The sequence below is a fragment of the Diplotaxodon limnothrissa genome, linkage group LG16, assembly GCF_057381915.1.
Source record: "Diplotaxodon limnothrissa isolate DT_005_m linkage group LG16, D_limnothrissa_male_GT1.1, whole genome shotgun sequence".
NCBI lineage: Eukaryota > Metazoa > Chordata > Actinopteri > Cichliformes > Cichlidae > Diplotaxodon > Diplotaxodon limnothrissa.
In genome coordinates, this window is record NC_140611.1 from 24,175,673 (window position 1) to 24,198,804 (window position 23,132).

The following is a 23,132-nucleotide window of genomic DNA, read 5'->3' on the forward strand; positions in this document are numbered from 1 at the left end:
TTGAATTTCTAGTTTCAGCCAAGCTTTAACTCAGTGATTGCAAAGTCCCCAGATCCCTCGTCTGCAAAACGAACCCAAATCAACACTCCCCTGCCACCGTGCTGGTATGAGGGTTTTTTGCTGATATTCTGTGTTTGGGTTTCTCTCTATGACGCTGTGCATTATGGCTAAACATCTTCACTTTGGTTTGATCAGTCCAAAGGACATTTTTTCAAGAAATCTTGTGCTTTGCTCAGATGCAGTTTTGCAAACCTAAGCTGTCCTGGCATGCTATTTTTAGAGACAAATTCAGTCTTTTTTCTAATTTTACTGTCATGAGCATTAACTTTTAACAAGTTACATGAGGCCTGTAGAAACTGAGATGTAGCTCTTGGGATTTTTGCATATTCTGTGAGCATTGCACAATCCACTGGGGGGAAGATTCCTGGGACACCTGAATGCTCCACATCAATGAAGAGGCAAAACGTCTGCTTGTATAGCGGTGTTCATATTTGCTGATGATCAATTAAGTGCATTTGTTTATCCCGACATGGCTGTTAGTCTCCCTCTTAGTTTTTCACAAACTGCTTCTAAATCTTGGGTTAATTTGTGTTAGATAAATAAGGCCACAGTGGAAAATGTTGTGTCCTGTAATTCATCTGAGGTTGTATTTACAGAATTTTAAAACCTGATAAGGAAGAGATGATTCGTATTATGCGACTGTCCTACTTTCACCAAATTATGCTTCTAAGGAAGATTTTGGTAATTTAGCTTCTAACAAAGAAACACATTAATAAATTAATAATTTTATGTAATAGCTGCTGCTTTTCCTAGGCTGTTCATTCGCTGTTATTATGCAAACTGCCGCAGTGTGATTAGCATCATTTATTGACACCTTTAATTGTGTAGGCTGCTAAAGTGGGGGGTTTTGCTATCACTGTGATTATGAGAAAGAAGTTTTCCCTGCTTGCAGTGTTTTAACATCACGTCATTGTTTTGATTCTGCAGCCCACAAGTTCACTTTTTTCATTTGACTCTTACCACTCTCGTTAGGTTTTTTTAAATGAGAAAAAAAACTCATAGTATGTACTGCACAAAGGTAGAGACAAACAGACATCAGCTTATCCACCTTAGTAGAAATTACTGAAAAAAACTCCATTACTTGAAAGAAGAATTATGAATATTTATAGAATATAAGAGTAAACAATTGTGAAATTGTTCATTATCAATCTAATAATGAGGAGTTACCATTGTGACTTACAGAAGAGGAATATAGTGAAATATGATATGCAGAGAAATTGGTGGAGTGGATGAAACAGAGTGTTGCAGAGCAGCAGTGACACTGACATCACACAGGGAGAGAGAGACAATTTTCGGCTTAAAAAGCTGAAAAAATTGGGAGGGTGTGTTTGGTTTTTGACATGCAGAGAGCGAGGCTTGTTAAATATGCATAAAACGGTGCAGTTGCGTCTGTGTGAAGTGCCTTGCAGGCTTTGGGTTATTAGTTTGCAGCTCTCCTTAGTAAACTAAATATTGTTTGATGGGGGGGCAAATATGGTTTTAACACAATCGCTGCAGTCGTTACAAATGACGACACAAATGGGGAGGGTGAAATACAGATCTGCACAGCCACTGCATGAAGAGCACATTTATTTATTTATTTTGCACATGGTATGAAAAGCCCGACAGACAGATGAAATGACTGTTACCCGAGAAGCAGTGAATAAGAATAACAGAACACTAGTATATCTGTGACCCCGGTAGGTCGTCGTCTTGTTTTTCCGAGGTGGGTTCATATAAGGAGGTGTCCTGATGAGGTTATGTTCTCCTAATGGACTGCTTGTGTGAAGAAACGATGACTGCGTTCGCTGCAGTTTCACCCCAGCTCATAGCAGGACGGTCATTCTAGAAGATGAGATGCGCTCTAACTTTCTGCTTGCTGTTTCTACTTCTGAACTGTCTACTCTTGAAACCTGGGGGGAGTTATCTCTTCACTGTTTGATCACTTCTCTTAGATCACTGGAGGCATTTTCATTTCTGCTTTCATCCTGCTTGTTTCTAACATTGTGCTGCTCAGGTCATGTCTTCGCTCTGCTCTGCAACAAATTTAAATCTACCATTTCAGGTACTGCTCTGCAATCACATCCCCTTGTCTCTTTTTCCAGGAACTCCAAAAAGGAGCTGAATGACATCCGGTTTGAATTTACTCCTGGGCGAGGTAAGAGCTCAGCCTCAATTAATTAGGAATATGCTGTTCCCTATGTGATAATATCACCACATTAGATGACTGAATTGTTCTCTGTATAATGGGTAATGGCACTGGGCTCTGGACAGCATCTGATTCAGTCTCTAACACAATCACCTGCTAAGTGGCATGTATGAGGTCCAATATTTGTCATGTTATTCTCTCACAAGACACTGCTGATGGGGTTTCCCAGGAACTGTTCTCAGCTGGACTGGTCAATGGGCACGACGTTGTTATTGGTAATGCTGTGCCTCTTTATTCTCATAAATTGTGTTGTTTGAATACATAGCCTGCTTACTGGAAAACATCATCTTGAAATAATTTGTTAATAGAAAACCTATTACCAGGATGAATTACATTTAAATTGGATCTTGGAATAACTAAAACTGGTTTTCTAGTCTTCATATTTACACTAGACTGCTCTTTCATTGTGGGAGCAGGAGCTTGTCCTAAAATTTCCTCAGTATAAAACGTGTTTGTTATTACTGAACACAATTATTTCCTCTATTACAGTTGCTGCTAACCTTCAAAAGATTGTAGATGACCCAATTACCTACAAAGTACTGACCTTTAAGCTGGTGAGTTTCCACATGATTGATGGTTCATGACAGCTGCCCTGGCTTTGTCTTGGCTTGTGATGTCCAACCATAAAGAGCTTGCTGGGGAAAGCTTTAGCGAGAACTGGAGTTATTAGACATAAACTCTGCGTAAAACTAAAAGATGTTCAGTTGATGATGTTAAGAAATTATTTTAGAAGAAGTGAAGGAGAAGGTTAGAGGATTGATGTTACAGAAGACATTAAAATTATTTACCCTTTTTCTCTAAATCTGGATTTGAAATGTTTGGATATTTTGTTATAGGGATAAAGTTCATTCAGGCTAAATATAACATACATTTTCACATTTATTTTACACTCTGCACACTTTGTTAGCTACACCATGCTAGTTCTGTGCTGGCTCCAGTTTCTTTTCTTCATATCGACATGATGGCATCACATAGTTGATTCATTTTTTTCTGCTGCAAATCCACGATAGGACTCTCCCGTTCCACCACATCCCAACGATGCTGTAGTGGATTCAAATCTGGTGACTATTTGAGGCCATTTGAGTACAGTGAGCTCATTGTCATGTCAAGAAACCAATTTGAAATCATTTGAACTTTGTGGCATGGTGTATGATCCTGCTGGAAGCAGCCATCAGAAGGTGGTCATAAAAACGTGGTCAGAAACAATAGTAAGGCTGTGGCGTTTAAACGACACTCAGTCGGTACTAACGGGCTCATGAAAATATCGCCCACACCAATATATCACCACCAACCTGAACTCTTGATAGAAGGATTGGTCTTTGCTTTTATATCGTTCACACCAAATTCTCACCCTACCATCTGAAAGTTGCAACAGAAATTGAGACCGTTCTTTAGTCTTCTTTTCTATTATGTAATTTTAACTAACATGAGTGACACCAAGGCGTGCTCTCTTGCTACTATAGCGCCTCTACTTTGAGGTCGGACATGTTCAGAGGTGCTCTTTTACATACCTTGGTTGTGGTGGTTATTTGAGTTACTGTTGCCTTCCTATCAGCTTGAAGCAGTCTGGCCATTCTTCTCTGAACCATCAACAAGACAGAGAATTGCCGCTCACTGGATATTTTCTCTTTTCTTTGGCTCATTCTCTGTAAATCCTGGAAAAGGTTGTGCAGGGAAATCTGAGTAGATCTGCAGTTTCTGAAATACCAATAAGCTTACCATCTGCAAAGTCACTTAAATTGCCTTTCTCCTCTGATTCTGATGCTCAGATTGAATATCAGCAGGTCATCTTGACCATTTAGGCTTACATGCATCAGTCTAAGTAGATTTAATTGCTGCCAAGTGATTGACTGTTTGAATTACTGAGCAGCACTGAGCATGTATATGTACTGTAAAGTACTGGATTGTGCAATGGGCAATATATAGCATTATAGCAACATCATTGTAAAACAAAATATACGATGTACTAAAAACAAACATTCAAATGCAAATAAAAACAGCCTTAACAGATCAATAGTCAATGTTTATCAGTTCAACTTTAATAATATAACTACATTAGGTTTTGTTTTATTATCTCAATTGTGACAAAAATCCAATACAGCATTGATTTTATTTTGTGATGTATTGTTACCGTTGTGTAACGAATCCACATTAATGAGTTCTTAATGAGGAAAATACGACCTCCACATCTTCCCTTTTGTGGTTACTATAAAATTTTGTATCAAGTCTGTATTGTCTGTGGAGAGGAGTGTCATGATTTGAGTAGTCAAACACAATTTGTTTTTATCAGAATGATTTTTTATTTGTGCGCTTCACATTGTGGATTATTGTGAGTCTTTAGGTGATTTTATTTTCTTTGACGACGGTGCATCTTTGTTGCGCTATCTGAATACACCATATGTGCTTTTAAGAAGTCCCTTTGTGCAGTGTGACATATTAGAATGTGATATTAAGAAAGGAAATAATGCCAGTTTCTTTGTATTTGACAAAAAAATATGTAAATTATGTTTTATTGACCTTTGTGTAGTTGTGGGTAAACAACATCTGTGCTTTGGGTTGCAGTATTTTACAGTGTGACCTTTCTGCCATTTGCCTTATCAGCAGGTGGACAAATCTCTGGAGAGCCAGAGTGAGGGCTGTACTGGGCATGCCATGTAGATATATGGGCATGCTTTCATTTCCACGTGTGCTAAATTCTCACTGCAGCTCAACTCCGCCTTTCTGAACGAATTACGAGTTACGAGGGTGGTGTCACAAAACCCAGAGAGTGAGAATAATTACCCCTGCAAGGGGAACAATTCATAACACTTTATGAAGACAATTTATGGTGTGGGTGGCACTATAGCTGCTTTATGACTGAACTGAACAAGCGATCAGAATAGACTCATGAGCTCACAAAAACGGACTGTTTTAATAACAGTGCCTCCATGGTGATTACACAACTGCAGAGCCCGAGAGTGTATGGGTGGTTTTCTCAGATAAGGTGCAAATTGGTGAAGGACATTGGATGTTGGGTCACGAGGTTAAGCTTTTCACGAGGATGGCTGGTTCAAAAAAAGGAAAATGTATTTTACAGCAGCTATTTTTGCACAAAATAGTGGGTAAACACATGTTATTAAAGAGAGCAATACTTGTGTGCCATTAGGTAGAAAACTTTAATTAATGGGATTAACAACATCTTTGTTAACCTAACATTTCATATCGTAATGTTCCTGTAAAAAACAAGGACTATTAGGAATTGGTCAGATGTGACTAGCTTATATTTCTTGTTCACTCTTATAATTATAACCAACCATTTGCACAAGCCAGTAATTCTAATAAGATTTTTTTATGACTGCTGATACAAGCAGTGAGAAAATTCTGCTGTATTAGGTGTTTTCTGTAAGTTCGTGAAACTTTAAAATTTCTGTGTTATGGAAGAAAACTTTATATTTCATTGCTAAGCATTGTCAGGTGTTAGTTTTTATATATAGTTGGTAGGAATTTTAATAGAGTAGCTCAGGAGCCTGCCTCCTGAGTAGAAAATGTCAATGTTGGTGACTTTGCTGCTTAGAACTTGAATTATTAGAGAAAAGCCCACACCAGTGAATGACTAATGCTAACTTTGCTAACCTACAAGGTTAGCAACCGTCTCTTCTCAGTCATTTGCAGTCACCTCCATTTTAGGCTGCACAGATGTCCTTGACTGAAGCATTACTTTAATATATTTTGCATAGTAATTTGTATCACTGCTCAGAGAAAATGAATCAACCATCCTCATGGAGAGCTTAAACTGGTGACCCAACACCCGATGGGCTCCACCAATTTGCACCTTATCTGGCAAAGCCACCCATACACTCTCTGAGGGCTCTGCAGTTGTGTAATCACCATGGAGGCACAGTTATTAATACAGTCAGTCGTTGTGAGTTCATGAGTCTATTCTGATCTCTTGTTCAGTTCAGTCATAAAGTTGCTTTAATGCCACCCACACCATAAATTATCTGCATACATTTTGACTCTTTGGTACAGAGGTCGAATCAATGATTGGCTGCAAAATGAACCCAAATTATCACCCCTCCTCCGCGGTGCTTGACTGTTGGTATGAGGTGTTTGTGCTGATGTACTCGCCAAACGTGGGGTCGTCCATTATGGCCAATCTTCTCTCTCTCGTCTCATCTGTCCAAACAACGTTGTTCCAAAGTCTAGCGGTTTGTTCAGATGTGCAAACCTAAACTGTGCTGCCATGTTCTTTTTAGAGAGAAGGGGCTTTTTCCCTTACAACCCTTCCAAAGAGGCCATGCTTGTTCAGTGTTTTTCTAATTTTGCTATCATGAAGTTTAACATTTAACATGCTGACTGAAGTCTGTTGAGGTAAGATGTAGTTCATGGGGTTTTTGCAGTTTCTCTGAGCATTGCTGACCTTGGGGTGAGTTTTCTGGGACATAAAAATCTTTCTCACTGTAGAATGATGGGCTTCAAATTGCTTTGAAATGGCCTTATAATCACTCCTAGATTAATGGGTAGGCACACTTGCTTCCCTAAGACCATTGCTGATATCTTTCCTCCTTGGCATTGTGTTAATGCACACCTGAACGTTTCAGACCTGCAAACTGAAGCTCTATTTATCAAGTAAATTTGATTAACAGCCCCTGGCTTCTACTTACCCTCTTAGTTCCTATGGAAGCAGTGTGGGTGTCCTTAGTTTTTACATAGCGCTCTGTGAAAAAATTATTTTCCACATGACTGCATGCTATGTGGGCAAAAAATAATTAAGAAGCTGACGAGTTCTTAATAATAACCATTACTACCAGTTTAAAACGTAGCTTGTATCCGGTGAGGGAAATTATGTCATTTTTTTTCTCATTTTGAAAATGAGTCTCAGATTTGGTTCCATATTTAACTCAGTTTCAGTAGTTTCAGCTCCCTGCTTCTGTTGATGATCCTCTGACTGTCTTCTTTCCCATGCAGGCTTCCAGCTGCGATGACACGGAGATCCCTGATGAAGTGAAGTTGATCGGCTTTGCGCAGCTCAGTGTTAGTTGATGCTCTCTTCGTGACTGCAGCAGGTGAGACAGGGAAGACAGTTCAGGGCAGACAGACTGAGGAACACTCCACCACTTCCTGCAATATCTTCCCTTCCTCACTTCCTGACTCCGCCTCAGCTTCCCCGATGCCCATCTCTTCCACCACCCTCGTTAGCGCCGGCTTCCCTGCTTACTGTCCTATCTTTAAACTTAACGACATTCCACTGCCCAGCGCACAGCCGAGGAACCTGAAGGTGTACTCAGGTGGCAAAAGAAGGTGATTAAGATGTAGCTTTGAATGTTCTATTTATTTATTTCTTGAACTCGTTTTTGTTTTACATCATATTACCTCTGTGTTCAGCAAAGCTCTCATTATTTATTGAAATGAGAAGGGTTTTTTCTTCCCATGCTGATTTGTTGCCACAGTGAAAACAAATTTGCTTTGACTCACATCTCACAAACGCACTCATTCGAGAAGTTTCCCTGAGGTCTGTGTCAGAATGTACGAATACGTTAATTTATGGGAAAAAGCACATTTTCATAAGAACATAATGAATGTCAAAAGAGAATGAATTGTATTTCCATATTAAGACCTGTTTCACATTAACAACCATTTGCTTGAGTGTGCAGGAAAAAAAAAGGAGACCTGGATGCTACTGTGTATAATTTGCTGCTCTCAACAGTTTTAATGCTTCAAAATGCTAGAGGTGCCTTGTTCATTTTTCTGTGCCTAAGAAAGTAGTCGATAAATGAGACCGCACAAAGAGGGGGAACCTGCTGATTGCCATTCCACCAGTGTATTATTTCAGCAATGACACAATTCAAGTGAAGTATCTTAACTTAATGAGGCAAGCTAAAATGCACTTTTGGGCTGAATGCGTGGACCTGACAAACAGATGCTTAGCCCCGGGAGACAAGTTAATTTATGTGCTTCTGTCGTCAGACGAACACACCGTAACAGGACCTGCAGTCATATAATCTGTTCTTGTTGATGGGTTTTCAGATGCTAATCAGCAAAACACAATGGTTGAATTTCCTTGCTCTGTCCTGCTGCACTACAAAACTTTTTCGTTCCCCGAAACATCATAGTTACTAAAGTGTACTGGATGACGATGCATTTGAAGATGAAACCAAACGGCAACTGCCGAAAAGGTGACGAGCCATTTGTTTGTCCAAACAAGTCCAGTAGCTCTAAATTATTTTTTAGGTATTGAGGTGGTCAATATTAACTTCTACTAAATTCTTTATTTTATGAAGTAATTTATTGTGTTTTCTATGTACAGTTCTGTGTACCATTTCAACATATTACCCCTGTTCCTTCTGTAATCAGCTGATGTCAAGTTTCGGATTAAGAGCAACCAATAAAGAATTGCTATGATTTAAAAACAAGTGTGTGAAGTATTTTATTTTAAAAAAAAAATCTGTCAGCTGCTATTAGAATGAACCTCCTACACTTCAATCGATGTTTGTTTGTGATTGCAAAGGAGTTGAATAACTTACCATATTTCTGCAAATATGCTTTTTAAAGTACAAGTCTGAATTCATAAATATAAAATGCACAGTTTTACATTTTAATACACAAAAAGTATAAGTTACTGTGGCATAATGTGGTACGGTATGACCAGTTGTTTATTTCTGTTAATGTTACAAACCTATACTACAGAATATCTGACATCATATAGTGATCTGTCTGGTTTTCTAGCTAAATAATAAAAAAAAACCCTTAATGTAGACATGTTAAAAACAGTTCTTGCATACACATAAATTACACACTCACAGGCCACTTTGTTAGGTAGACCTATTCAACTTCTCACTCAAACATCTAATCAGTCAGTTGCATGTCAGCAGCAGTTATGAGCATCAGAATGTGAATTTATAAGTGACTTTGAACATGGCACGGTTGTTAGTACCAGATGAGATGGCCCGAGTATTTCAGAAACTGCTGATCTACTGGGATTGTTCTTGCACAACCATCTCTAGGGCTTAGAGAGCACAGTCTCAAAAAGAGAAAATATCCAGTGAGCTGCAGTTTTCTGGATAAAAATGCCTTAATAACCAGAAGAGAGTGGCAAAACTGCTTTAAGCTAAAAGAACGGCAACAGTAAGTCAAATAACCGCTGGTTAAAACCAAGGTACGGAGAGGAGCGTCTCTTAATGTTGGACTTTGAATCAGATGGACTAAATCAGCAGAAGACTATATTGTGTGACGTTAATGGATCCAGTAAGTCTCAATTTCTGCTACAACATTTGCCGGCCCTTTAGTACCAGCTATGCTATTTCCTGACCATGTCCATCTCTTTATGACCACAATGCACAAAGCTTGTATCATATCAAACTGATTTGTTGAACATGACAATTCACTTTACTGAAATGGCCCCCAAAGTTACCAGATCTCAGTCAAATAGAGCACCTTTGAGATGTGGTGAAATGGGAGATTCACATCGTGGATGTGCCACTGAATATTCTGCATCAACTGTGTGATGCTATGATGTTATTATGGACCAAAATCTCTGAGGAATGTTTTCAGCATCTTGTTGAATCTGAGCCACAAAAGATTTAAAGCAGTTCTGAAGACAAAAGGCGGTACTAGCAAGTGTGCTGTGGGTGTATGGATTCCAGGCTTGTTCTTTGGTGAGAGCTTTGGTATAGATTAGGCCTGTAACTGGTTAGAATAAGGAAGTTTTTTTTCCTGCTATTTAAAAAAAAATATTCCCAAATAATCCCAACTTTGCTTACATTGAGAGAAGGTTGGGCTGAAGATTGAAAGAGGAAGGGGTATAGACTATGATGTAACCTACCCACTCTTTTTCTTTTCTTTTTCACTCTCTTTCCTCTTTTTATACAAGTCTAGTAAATAATTGAAATTAAAAAAAGCAAACTGCCCTCCACAATACAAAATCTCTAAACAAAAACCCCCCACAAAAAAAGCCAATAAAGCTGCAACCCTTCACCACCCACCAACTGATGAAACTGGAAGAAGGCACTGAGTAAAAGCAGTATTATAACTTTAATTATTCAAGTATTTGTTTTTTAATATAAAAAACATACAATATATAACAATAACCCCTTATGGGATAGATGGTTTCACAGTAAATGCCACATTAGCTTATAATACTACAAAACCTTTGAAAGAAAAATAAAAGGAAAAGGAAATTTGGCTGTGAACACCACGTTGTTCAAGAGACAATGTTCTCGATGATGTCAGAAGCAGTTCTTCCATAATTACTGATACGCCAGATACATATGATAATTCATCAAGTCGGTAATGGTCTTAGTTACAATTAAACTGACACTTGTACGACATGATGCTGCATTTCTCTTGATGTGTGGAAGAGGCTGATGAGCCGAAATAGCTGATGATATACAGCGTACATAACCAAGAGCAGCAGCTGCAGTAATGAGAAGCTGATAGCTGAAACACATAATTACCTCAAGAGTGAAAATGTCAGAGTGAGAAAACAACAAAATGCATCTAAAAACTGAAATATACAAACAGCTTTCTCAGAGAAAAAGGTGGTGAAATGAGGACAAAATGTAAACAAAAACATCAGGAAAATTCGAGAAAAAAGACTGATTAACTGTGCGGGCTGATTAAAACCCAAACATTTGGCCTTATAAATTGTTTTCATGCCAAATTATCCTTTCAGCTTCTGTTAGATGATTGATAATTGACTGCAGCCTGTTTTCAGCTTTGTATGATTTAAAAGTGAGAGCACAGCATGCGACCTGGTTTCGCTTTTTTTCTAATTAGAGTTACATTTGCATTCTTATTGTAAAAGAACTCTTCTCTCAATTCTAAGAAACATTTTTGAAGTGCATCATACAGGGATCTAATCTATGGTAAGTAGATACTTTATTGATTTCCACATTTTTTTCTTTTGGCTTGCAATCCTTAGAGAAGGTCAGGCTTGCTCGGTCAGCAGCTGGTAGAAATTCAGTGTCATGCTCAAGGACACTTTAGCATAGAAAATGTTGCCGACTCAAACTGTTAGGCCACACTAACTAATGCTTAACGCTGATTGACTTAATGCCTTTAAAGAATAGTCTACATAAATTGGACCTGGAGTATATGAACAAATTACTTTCACTAACAACACCCCATTTTAATTATGCATGAGAATACACACTTTACAAGCCTCGTGCATTCATTAACAATCATGAGGTGAGATATAGACGTAGATGGATGTTAATGGAAACGTCTGTCTTGAAATAGACTCGCAGCAGCCCTCTCGGTGTTTACATCATTCGGTGATAATACTTTAAATGGTGAAAAAGGCAAAGAAAAAGGGAAAAATAACGTGGTTTTTTTTGTTTTGTAAGTGTCTCTCGTGTCCCCTAACATCTCAAGTGTTTCTTGCTGGACATGTCATTCCAAATACGGTGCATCTCCTCCGGGGAGATCTGGTGGACGGTGATAACCCGCCTGTATCTGCAGAGGCTGTAAGCCATTTTCCAGTGATTAAAACCACTGTTCTGATAAGGGTGTATGCCCAGCTTTCGCAAACACAGTCCCACATAGACATCCTCCAGGTGCAACAGTCTTGTGTGTAATGAAGTCTTGTAGATTAGCTCAGCTACATCTGCTGAGAACACGTAGCCGGTGCCCGAGCAGAAAGGTGGGTATTTGCTTTCAGGATACAAGTCTCTGGGCATGTACCACTTGCTACGCATATCTCTAATGGGACCACCATTTATTACGTAGCCAGTGAAATATCTCCTCCTTGGTTTGGTGTTGGGTTTCAGGAGCTTGTAGATTAGATTGTCCATGTTGACAAAGATGTCACTGTCTGTCTTCATGACATACTGTGCTTTGGGGCAGAAAGTCGCCACCCAGCGCATTCCCATCATGGTCTTGAGGGTTAGATTGTGGTAGGAATCGATAAAGTCCTCCACCACGATGTCATGGAAGATTTGACTCTCCTGTTCCACCATCTGGTTCAGCACAGGGTCCTTGTTCCTGCCCAGCAGAAAGATCGTAAGGATGCGGACGTCGCCGAAGGTCGACTCATCGCCCCAGGTCTCTCTGATGGCCTGCCTCGCATCAAACTCTTTGTGGGTGGTGCTGATGAGAATGACCAGAAAGGGCGTGATGCTTTCGCATTTCTTGGGCTCATTGATGACAAACTCAAAGGCGTGTGGGTTAAGGGGGCGGGTGCGGATGTTGTTGAAGGTGATGTTTTTATGAGGTTTCACAGTCTTCCGTATAGGCACTGACATGTGGCCAACGTACGTGGACGTTGGGCGAGTTATGCTCAAGTACCACAGAGCGCTCGCCCAGCAGACCACTGTCAACAGGTATAAACATGACACTTTGGAAGGCATTATGCTGCATTTAGGTGTGTTTTAATGAGTAGGATCTCATAAGGCTTTCTTTCCATTAGTGACGTTTCACCTGGCGAGGCAGCATTAAGCTGCTCCAGCATGCGGTTTGACATTAATGGTCAGTAATGGATTACTTCAGACAGAAAGGATCTTTTTTGGATTTTAAAGCACTTTAAAACTGTTTGGACGTCCGCCTCCCTCTTTGTGACACTGCTGCTTCTCCATTTACATCTGAAAGAGAGCGAGAGAAAGAAAACATGAGTATAAAAAAAAGCATGTGTCCCTGAAAATCTTTAAATGAAGTTTGTTTCAATCAGCTGAACTCAGTAGAAGCATTTCCCACAGCGCAGACTTAGTTATCAAGAACAATTCAAATAAATGAGGAAATGCTGCTGAGCCGCTCAAAATCACTCACTAGATGATTTCTAATTTGTATCTTTGTAAATCAAGTTGGAGGACGAAAGAAAAGTACTTGGATGAACTCAATATCTAATAAAATAATATCACCGCAGCAAATATGTGGGATAAATTGCGAATCATCTGCCGTCTGGAAAAAGCAAATCATTGTCAGGCACGTTTATTTTCTGCATTGTTAAAACTCACTTATTATTCAGTGGGAACCCACATGAGTGTGAGGGTTTTGTGAATGCTGGGTATCAGGCTTGGTATAGATCGGGTGAAATGTTGTGATTGTGTGATCACGACTGTCACATTTTGAATTTCATGTATATTTGTTTAGCACATTAGTAAAAGTGTTCAGATCTCTTTTATTACTCAGGCCAAACGTAACTATTACTGATCAAGTACGACCTTAAAACCACAGGCAGATGAACTGAATAACACTTTGTCACAATGCAGTGCTCTGCTGGGAAACCTTGGGACCTGGCAGTCATTATGTAGGTGTTTCTTTAATACTCAGCATCCACTTAAAAATGTTGCAGACTAAGCTCCAGGGCAGCAACTTTCCCCAGGAGGACAATGCACCCACAAACAGCCCAAGGCTAGGTCAGAGATGTTTCAGCTTCATGAGGGGACCTCGCCAACATGAGTCTGGTCATTGTAATGACTAATTGGAAAACTCTCCTACAAAGAAAGGCTTTGCACTAAGAATACAAAAGTGTGATAAAAGCAAAATGTACAACAGTATAGTTTAACACTATTCGATTATTACACAGTAGCAGCTTATCCACTGACACTAAAGCTCTAGTCCCCCTGAGAAGTGGAGGAAGGTGGATGGATGGTAGATATTCTTAGTACATCTCCAGCTGACAAGTATGGGTTGTTTATACAGCTCTTTTCTAGTCTTACTCACCACTGAAAGGACTGAAAGTACTTTAGATTACAACTCACATTTTTTAAATCATACATACAGGACGTTATACTATGCACTCCAAGTTCTTTACCCAGCTCATAGTTATGGCCAATTTAAAATAACTAATTAACCAAACATGTGTTTGGACTGTGTGAGGAAGTCAAGATACCCTTAGGAAACCCACACAGTGATGAGAAGACCAAGCAAACTCCACAAGCAAAAGCCTCAGCTGGAATTTCAAGAAATGTCATAATGGCCTGTTTGCCCAATGTTGCTAAGTTGTTCTAAATTGTGATGGAGCTTCTAAGGGTTAATGGGATATCGTGTTATTCTTGGTTTGAATATTAGTTTTTTTCACATGTTAATATTGGATTTAGCATTCTATTCTAAGTTGTATTAGTTTCCTCCCTCAGTGTTCCCCAGCTTCTTGTGTCAAATCCCTGTGGTCTTAGAGTTTGTTTACGTCCTGTTTCTACAGTCGCGTCTCTGTCAATCTGCTTCCTCTGTGTTCGTCTCTGTCTCCCGCGAGTCTCTTTGTCTCGCCTCTTTGTCTCGCCTCTGTCATCTCACTGTGTCCGTGTCTCAGTGCTAGTGAATTCCTGTTTTCTTTTTTCGTTTTGCGTGACAATCACTTGTCCTGTGTGTGTCGTGTTCAGTTTTGTTAGTCAGATTTAGTTCATCTGTGTTCCCTGGTGTATTTAATCTCCCTGAATTCCTTGTGTGTATTTAAGCCCTGTTTCCTTCTGTACATTGTCGCAATCTCCATCATTTTGCGTGTCTCCCTCATGTTTAAATCTCCTAGTTGATTATTTATTCCATTCCAAATTTCCTAGTTTGTAATTTTCCTTTAAGTCCAGCAATAAAGCTGCTTTTTTCAGTTCAGTTCTGCTTCAAGTCCTGCACATTGGGTCTATGCCTCAGCCTGCCACATACAGCGTTTGTTGAAAAGAACCCTCCTGCTGTGAGGATGTGAGGTGACAGTATGGTAGAAATATCAAGTGAACTGAGATGGAAGAAAAAAAAAACATATATGAATCTGTCCTTAGGTACAGCACACCTGTATAAAATTTTACTTCACGGGCACCAATACGGCTTACATGGTTGAGTGGGTGACCCACATATCAAAGATAACTGCAGAGGCAGAGACTATTTCCCTTCTCCCCACTTTACTGTCTACTCTCTGCACTACACTTAAGAATAAAGACTGAAAATGCCAAAAAAATACAACTTTAAACATTTACTTCAGGACATCCGATCACTTTTTTTGTCTAAGCAGACAAAACAATAACACCTTTCATTCACTTTATTACTGTAACCTGAATTAAATACTCGTGCCTGCATATCACTGAGCAACAGATCTTGTGCAATAATCTAAAAGACAGCATTTTCAGCATTCAGTACATCATCCCAGTGTGGAGGTTGACATTTCACAAGAGTAGAAAAATGCCCTTTAAAAAAAACAAAACAGAAAAAAACTCAACCAAAAAGCAAAAGTATGCTTTACAATCTCTCTTCTTCTGGGGCTCAAAAGAGCTCTGGGGTTGGCAGGATTCTGCAGCGCGATATGGTGACACAAAGGAAACACTGTGCCATGATAGGACCCTCCCCTGGGATGCCCCCTCCCCTGTTTTGTTCTGTGCTGCACAGCTATACAGTCTTCCTGCCACAGATGTCTTTCGCTTGTTTATTTTCTGAGCAGTCATTCTGCTGCGTGGACGCTGAGATGGAATTTGGCTGTCCTTTTGCACAGGTGGCTGAGCTCCCTATAAAGGATATGTTAACATGTAGATCATGTCTCACAGCTTTTTGAAGCTCTCGCTGACTTTTCTTTTTGTTCAAGGTAGATCACACTACGCATTTCACAGGAGAATGGCCAAAATGCAGTAAAGCCCTATATACCCATCTTCAAAGCTGGAAAGCAGTGTTACGGCGCCAGATCCGCGGCCCCGAACCGTAGTAAGGAAACCTCTGGCAGTTACTTGAAGGCTCCGTGACTTGCTCGTAGCCAGGTGTTTTGTTCCAAAAAGTGATTTCCAATGTTTCCGTGTATTTTTTATGTGTAATATCTTTACGTATGTTGGTAAATAGACTTCGGTGAACAGCGTTTACAAAGGGGTTATATATAGAGTTAAAAAATTATCTGTTTTTTCAAGTATCTTTACAACTCTGTGTTATTGTACTTACATTATAACCAATCCGGTCCTTTATCCCCACTTAAAATATTTTTACAGAACTATTGTAATATTTGCTGCCATTTCTGCTGTGCTCTTGGCCAACTTACTCTTACAAAAGACATTTTTTGTCAGGGTCCTGGGACTGGGCGACCCAGGATCCCTGAGCAGTCATGTATCATATTATTATTATGATTATTATATGTATTTTGGTATTGCTGCTGCTCTCCTCCATGATTGTAGATGTGAGTGTGTGTGTTTATGTCTGCGGGGATGCTTGGAGGATGGAGCTCAGCCACCTGCAGGCCTGAGGGGTGTGGCCCTGCGGAAGGACTGGCCACACCCGAAGCCACACACCTGCCGCTGATCAGGGCTCGTCGGGGGAGCTACTTAGGAGAGTCTTGGAGCTCCCACCGACGCGGGATCATTCCATGAGACTCCACGTTAGTCTTCTGCTTAGCTAAAGTCTGAGTGTATGCCTACTGGAATTAAGTGTCTTGACGGCTGCCTCTGTCATTTTCCCCTCAGGAGGAGCGTGGAACCTCGGAGGGCAGCAGGCACGGGGTGTGTGTGGACACACGGCAGTGGAGAACACGGAGCACGGACTTTTGGGAAGACACGACACGGGAGTCACGGGAGAGCACGGGGATTTACTGTTATTGTTTCCATCACTGTAAATAAACGCACTGTTTATACACAGAGTACCGCGCCTGGGTCCTCTTTCCCCACACATCCCCACGGTCTGCCAGCCAGACCGTGACAGAATGATCCCGCCACGCATGGACCCAGCGGTCTCGGAGGAGAGGCTCAGGAGGGAGGTTATGGACAGGGTTTACAGACTCTGTGAGTCATGGTGGGAGAAGCCCGCGGAGGGTTTGCGTTGCGCCGTGGAGAGGCGGCTGCAGGAGACGCTTTTTAAATCTCCCTGGCTGGTTGACGACCTTAATCCAGTCGTCTTGGACTTCCTGCTTTCGACCCTCCACCTCCACTCTCCTCCTCAGGTGGTGGGGTTAAAAGCCATCGAGGCGATCCTGGAGGGAAATCCCTACCTCGGCCAGCTCAAGGGAGTTTCCGCCTGCCTTTGCACCCTGCCGGGGTGCAAAGGCCGGGGGGTAGTGCCGGGGGGTAGTGCAAGCTCGGGAATCCACAGACTTCGGCCAGCAGCAGCAGGAGCTCAGCGAGCCGGAGGAGCTCAGCATGCCCGAGCAGGAGCTCAGCGAGCCGGAGGAGCCCGCACCGCCAGCTGAGGAGCTCAGCGAGCCGGAGGACCTCATCATGCCCGAGCAGGAGCTCAGCGAGCCGGAGGAGCCCGCACCGCCAGCTGAGGAGCTCAGCGAGCCGGAGGAGCTCATCATGCCCGAGCAGGAGCTCAGCGAGCCGGAGGAGCCCGCACCGCCAGCTGAGGAGCTCAGCGAGCCGGAGGAGCTCATCATGCCCGAGCAGGAGCTCAGCGAGCCGGAGGAGCCCGCACCGCCAGCTGAGGAGCTCAGCGAGCCGGAGGAGCTCATCATGCCCGAGCAGGAGCTCAGCGAGCCGGAGGAGCCCGCACCGCCAGCTGAGGAGCTCAGCGAGCCGGAGGAGCTCATCATGCCCGAGCAGGAGCTCAGCGAGCCGGAGGAGCCCGCACTGCCAGCTGAGGAGCTCTCGCTGCCGGCCGAGGAGGAGCTCTCGCTGCCGGCCGAGGAGGAGCTCTCGCTGCCGGAGCTCTCGCTGCCGGCCGAGGAGGAGCTCTCGCTGCCGGAGCTCTCGCTGCCGGCCGAGGAGGAGCTCTCGCTGCCGGAGCTCTCGCTGCCGGAGCTCTCGCTGCCGGCCGAGGAGGAGCTCTCGCTGCCGGAGCTCTCGCTGCTCTCGCTGCTGGCCGAGGAGGAGCTCTCGCTGCCGGAGCTCTCGCTGCTCTCGCTGCTCTCGCTGCCGGAGCTCTCGCTGCTCTCGCTGCCGGAGCTCTCGCTGCTCTCGCTGCCGGAGCTCTCGCTGCCGGCCGAGGAGGAGCTCTCGCTGCCGGAGCTCTCGCTGCCGGCCGAGGAGGAGCTCTCGCTGCCGGAGCTCTCGCTGCCGGCCGAGGAGGAGCTCTCGCTGCCGGAGCTCTCGCTGCCGGAGCTCTCGCTGCCGGCCGAGGAGGAGCTCTCGCTGCCGGAGCTCTCGCTGCTCTCGCTGCCGGAGCTCTCGCTGCTCTCGCTGCCGGAGCTCTCGCTGCTCTCGCTGCCGGAGCTCTCGCTGCTCTCGCTGCCGGAGCTCTCGCTGCTCTCGCTGCCGGAGCTCTCGCTGCTCTCGCTGCCGGAGCTCTCGCTGCCGGCCGAGGAGGAGTTCTCGCTGCCGGCCGAGGAGGGTCCCGCTCAGCCGGAGGTCAGCGGACCGGAGGGACCTCCACGTCTTTATTTTTAATGTTAATGAGATTTTTTTAACTGCATAAATAAAGGTTTTAAGTCACTGCCAAAAACTGATTACGCCTTGTTACACGAATGTTGTTTGTGGCTCAGTGTGACTTTGTGTCATCCATGAGGGATGCATTTGACACATGTTTCACATATTATAGCCCAACAAGTTGCTTATAGCAGTTCAAATACGAGCAATCACTTTTTGGCAAATACCGGAAATCAGTTTTTGGCAGACAATCACTTTTTGGCACTACCGGCAGCTTGCTTACTGTACAGGTCAACTCCACTAGTGAAAAGATGGAAAGAGGCGTGGGAAAACTGCTTCACTGAACTTTATTTCTTCTCCAAGGCACGAACACCGCGTATAGTGGGCTGAAAACAGTTTACTCACAGCGAGCATCACCGACACACTCTGGCTGCCGAGGAAGTTTTTATATTTCTTTTACTACTTTTCTTTACATCCCTTTTTCTCTCTCTCTTCACACACCCACACGGGCGGTCCCGCTACACACATCCCGAATACATTTCCCATCAGGCTTCATCCTTAAAGCGCCATGCCTGTAACAGCAGCCTGAGCAGACAAATATAGCCATAATGACATGACTTTAATTCCATTTACCAATAGAGCGTAATTACCTGCAGTCTATACCCTCATACAAAAGGACTCTGTTAGACTAAAAGACAACTGAGCCACAACAAAGACCACACTTGCAAAACAATGTATTTTCCTTTGTAGAAAATAATCTATCAGATGAATTAGTGCTTTAAGGAAGATAAGCCTGTGAGAAATCGGCGCTATAAATGAATCAATAACAATTTTTTTTGTTTAAGCTCTGTGTGAGGGAAAACAAACTGTAGACAAACAGTGTCACGAATTGGATATTATGGTCAAAAATGAATGTTTATGATATAAACAAGACTTTTACAAAAAAAACAACAACCCAAAATGCAATGATAAAAAAGTAAAATTCATTTATAATGCTGTTTATTCTGTATATTGTTTTCAGCAAACTAATTAAATTTATGCTCAAAGTACAGGTGCATGCAGGTGGCAAAAGAGGTTGCAATCGTAGTTGTTCAAAAGAACAACTGCACAGTTATTTACAATATGCACTTTATTGACACAATAACACAGTTATCGCCAATACACGGCTGTGTTGACATCCCTACTTTATAGGGGCAGATCATCACTTCGAGGCCATCTTAAAAAATGTGTTTACTCCTCACTTTCCCCTTGTGTCTTCCAGCCAAACTTATTTCTCACAATATTGGCCTGGTCCTCTTGTGAAATCGCTGTTATATCTCATTGGATTTACAGTGGTAAACAGTTGTTCCCTTTAATAACACTTTACTCAGACACGAGAAATACACAGAGGCGTCAATATGTTCTCGTCCCAGAGGAGGGATGAGGGTCATGCACAGGGAAGACAGTATAACAAGGCCAGGAACGAGGAATGGCTGTTTACTCTGGGGCTAATGGCGCAGTGAAAACAAAGAGCTGCACAAACACAAGGCCCATGTAGACTTGCTCAGATGCATAATATATATAACAGCAGGCTGATAGAAAGCTGACACCTGAGTCTGATACCTTAAAATTTTATTCTCCAGACTGAAGCAAAGTCTACCAGACAAATGAGGCAGTGATTATGTGATTGTTCATTTCACTGTAAAGCATAACCTCCAACGGCTTTTCAGAATAAAAATGTCTAAGCTGGTCTGCATCTCTTACATACCTGCACAGGATGAGATTAAATGACTAGTAAATCTGTCCTTGAGTCAGACTGATACGGGAGAAATTGCTTTTTAATACTAGTGAAAGAGTCAGGCATGAATTTAGGATTCTGAATGGCAAAACAAAAGAGACTGAATTTTATAATGCCTTGTTGCTCTACGGTTTGATAGTGTTTTAACCAACTGATAAATCACTTGTGTGCTGATGATGGTTGGGATGATTGTGCATCATTTAATCCACCTTTGTGGCTGAGATTAAAAAATATATATGTACAAACAGCCAGTTTTCTTAGCCTGTAGTAAACTGCTGCACAGGTGATAGGCATGCAGATGTTAGGCCTGATTGTTAAACACAATCCAACCAAAGCACAATCTAATCTTAACGATCTTAATGAGACCCAGGGCAATTATATGCTTTCTGCTCTACTGCAACTTCTTCAGCAACAGTTTCTAGAGAACATTTTGCTTTCATAAGCCAAAGTGGTAAGATAAATATTTAATAAAATAAATATTTTAAAGAAGAGTAAGAGTAAAATGCAGTATATATAGTGTGCTTTTCTACTCAATAAACCCCAGAGACTGTTATAAGACTGTTGTGACATGATGCTTAAAAGTCATATTAACAAACTTAAGTATCCACTTGTAACTTTAACATATATTGACAGATTGTCCTACAATTATGTTTCTCAAATGGTTGCTCGAGGAAGTGATCATATCAAGGTTGACCCTGGAGAGGATCTAATGCTTTTATTTAGATTGTAACATAGCCCAAATGCACAGCAAAAGTAACAAATCTAAAACATAGAAGCTTCTCAAGGTGAACACAGAGGGATGGATGACCCCTGCTGTTTGGATATTTAATTTAAAAAAGTAATTCTTTCAGAGAGTGTTGTTAGAGAGTGTAATTCACAAGTTTGTTGTTTTTCTTTCTGCCCAGCAAGCAGATAACTGAAGAACTTTTGCTATGCAGGTAACCACATAATTGCAAATGTAATATAATGACTGAATTTATTACAGTAATGCGTTACATTTATGCGATACAGAAGAGTAAGGGAGAGACAGGACTATTTATACTCAAAGAGCTGATCTGGGAAAGGCCAACGGGTGATGTTCACGAGACACAGGTGAAGTAATCGGGACAATTGGGGGAGTGAACATGCTCTGAACATGCATACAATCAGCTGGAGACATGATGGCTGAGTAGTGACTCCAGTTATACTTCTTTGAAGTCCATTTGAAGCCTGCTCCGTGTGAGCATGCATTGTAATGTAAAACCACTGCGGATGGGTCCACCTGGCCACAAAAAATTGCCAGGCATGCAAGTACACTATATATACCACATACACAAAGACATGGGACCACACGTGATAATCTTTCAGTTCAGGTGCGTTCAGTCCCATTACCACACGCATATAAAATCAAGCACCTGGCCGTGCAGTCGGCCTCTACAAGCATTTTGTGAAAGAATAGCTCAGTCTAAAGAGCTACATGAATTCGATCATGGTACTGTAACAGTTCAAAAGTCTTCCCTTCTTCCCTCTGTGATCAGCAGTCAGCGGTTTTATTGGAAACAAGGAGGCTTTACAGTAGAAACCACAGCAAATCAGCCACGAAGCGGCAGACAGCCTAAAGAAAGACTACAGGGAGTGCAGAATTATTAGGCAAGTTGTATTTTTGAGGAATAATTTTATTATTGAACAACAACCATGTTCTCAATGAACCCAAAAAACTCATTAACATCAAAGCTGAATGTTTTTGGAAGTAGTTTTTAGTTTGTTTTTAGTTTTAGCTATTTTAGGGGGATATCTGTGTGTGCAGGTGACTATTACTGTGCATAATTATTAGGCAACTTAACAAAAAACAAATACAGTGGAGCAAAAAAGTATTTAGTCAGCCACCGATTGTGCAAGTTCCCCCACTTAAAATGATGACAGAGGTCAGTAATTTGCACCAGAGGTACACTTCAACTGTGAGAGACAGAATGTGAAAAAAAAAATCCATGAATTCACATGGTAGGATTTGTAAAGAATTTATTCGTAAATCAGGGTGGAGAATAAGTATTTGGTCACCTCAAACAAGGAAAATCTCTGGCTCTCACAGACCTGTAACGTCTTCTGTAAGAAGCTTTTCTGTCCCCCACTCGTTACCTGTATGAATGGCACCTGTTTGAACTCATCATCTGTATAAAAGACACCTGTCCACAGCCTCAAACAGTCAGACTCCAAACTCCGCCATGGCCAAGACCAAAGAGCTTTCGAAGGACACCAGGAAAAGTATTGTAGACCTGCACCAGACTGGGAAGAGTGAATCTACAATAGGCAAGCAGCTTGGTGTGAAAAAATCAACTGTGGGAGCAATCATCAGAAAATGAAAGACATACAAGACCACTGATAATCTTCCTCAATCTGGGGCTCCACGCAAGATCTCATCCCGTGGGGTCAAAATGATCATGAGACCGGTGAGCAAAGATCCCAGAACCACACGGGGGGACCTGGTGAATGACCTGCAGAGAGCTGGGACCAAAGTAACAAAGGTCACCATCAGTAACACACTACAACGGCAGGGAATCAAATCCCCCAGTGCCAGACGTGTTCCGCTGCTGAAGCCAGTGCATGTCCAAGCCCGTCTGAAGTTTGCCAGAGAGCACATGGATGATACAGCAGAGGATTGGGAGAATGTCATGTGGTCAGATGGAACCAAAGTAGAACTTTTTGGTATAAACCCAACTCGTCGTGTTTGGAGGACGAAGAATACTGAGTTGCATCCCAAGAACACCATACCTACTGTGAAGCATGGGGGTGGAAACATCATGCTATGGGGCTGTTTTTCTGCCAAGGGGACAGGACGACTGATCCATGTTAAGGACAGAATGAATGGGGCCATGTATCGTGAGATTTTGAGCCAAAACCTCCTTCCATCAGTGAGAACTTTGAAGATGAAACGAGGCTGGGTCTTCCAACATGACAATGA

General features: G+C 42.1%; 3 protein-coding genes across 3 annotated transcripts in view; 1 reads left to right on the top strand and 2 right to left on the bottom strand.

The window, feature by feature from the left end:
* The window catches only part of stk39 (serine threonine kinase 39), a 31,070-nt gene extending 23,676 nt beyond the window's left edge, over window positions 1-7,394 (top strand). Inside the window, exons 15-18 of the mRNA XM_085373975.1 lie at window positions 2,145-2,197; window positions 2,395-2,463; window positions 2,738-2,802; window positions 7,196-7,394. Of these exons, the coding sequence (XP_085230101.1) occupies window positions 2,145-2,197; window positions 2,395-2,463; window positions 2,738-2,802; window positions 7,196-7,270 (262 nt within the window). The 3' untranslated portion in view covers window positions 7,271-7,394. The remainder of the gene's footprint in view (window positions 1-2,144; window positions 2,198-2,394; window positions 2,464-2,737; window positions 2,803-7,195) is intronic.
* Window positions 7,395-11,586: 4,192 nt separating this feature from the next.
* On the bottom strand, window positions 11,587-17,411 carry b3galt1b (UDP-Gal:betaGlcNAc beta 1,3-galactosyltransferase, polypeptide 1b). The gene is made up of 2 exons (XM_085374632.1): window positions 17,392-17,411; window positions 11,587-12,577 (listed from the first exon to the last, which is right to left on the bottom strand). Exons 1-2 carry the CDS (start codon window positions 17,409-17,411, stop codon window positions 11,587-11,589), a joined length of 1,011 nt encoding a protein of 336 aa, XP_085230758.1.
* Window positions 17,412-17,726: 315 nt separating this feature from the next.
* LOC146616255 (uncharacterized) lies at window positions 17,727-18,945 on the bottom strand (the record flags this gene model as incomplete). Its single annotated transcript, XM_085374293.1, has 2 exons — window positions 18,891-18,945; window positions 17,727-18,388 (listed from the first exon to the last, which is right to left on the bottom strand). Coding segments are annotated over exons 1-2 (717 nt in total), but the record flags the coding sequence as incomplete, so codon positions are not given.
* Between the last annotated feature and the right edge of the window lie 4,187 nt (window positions 18,946-23,132).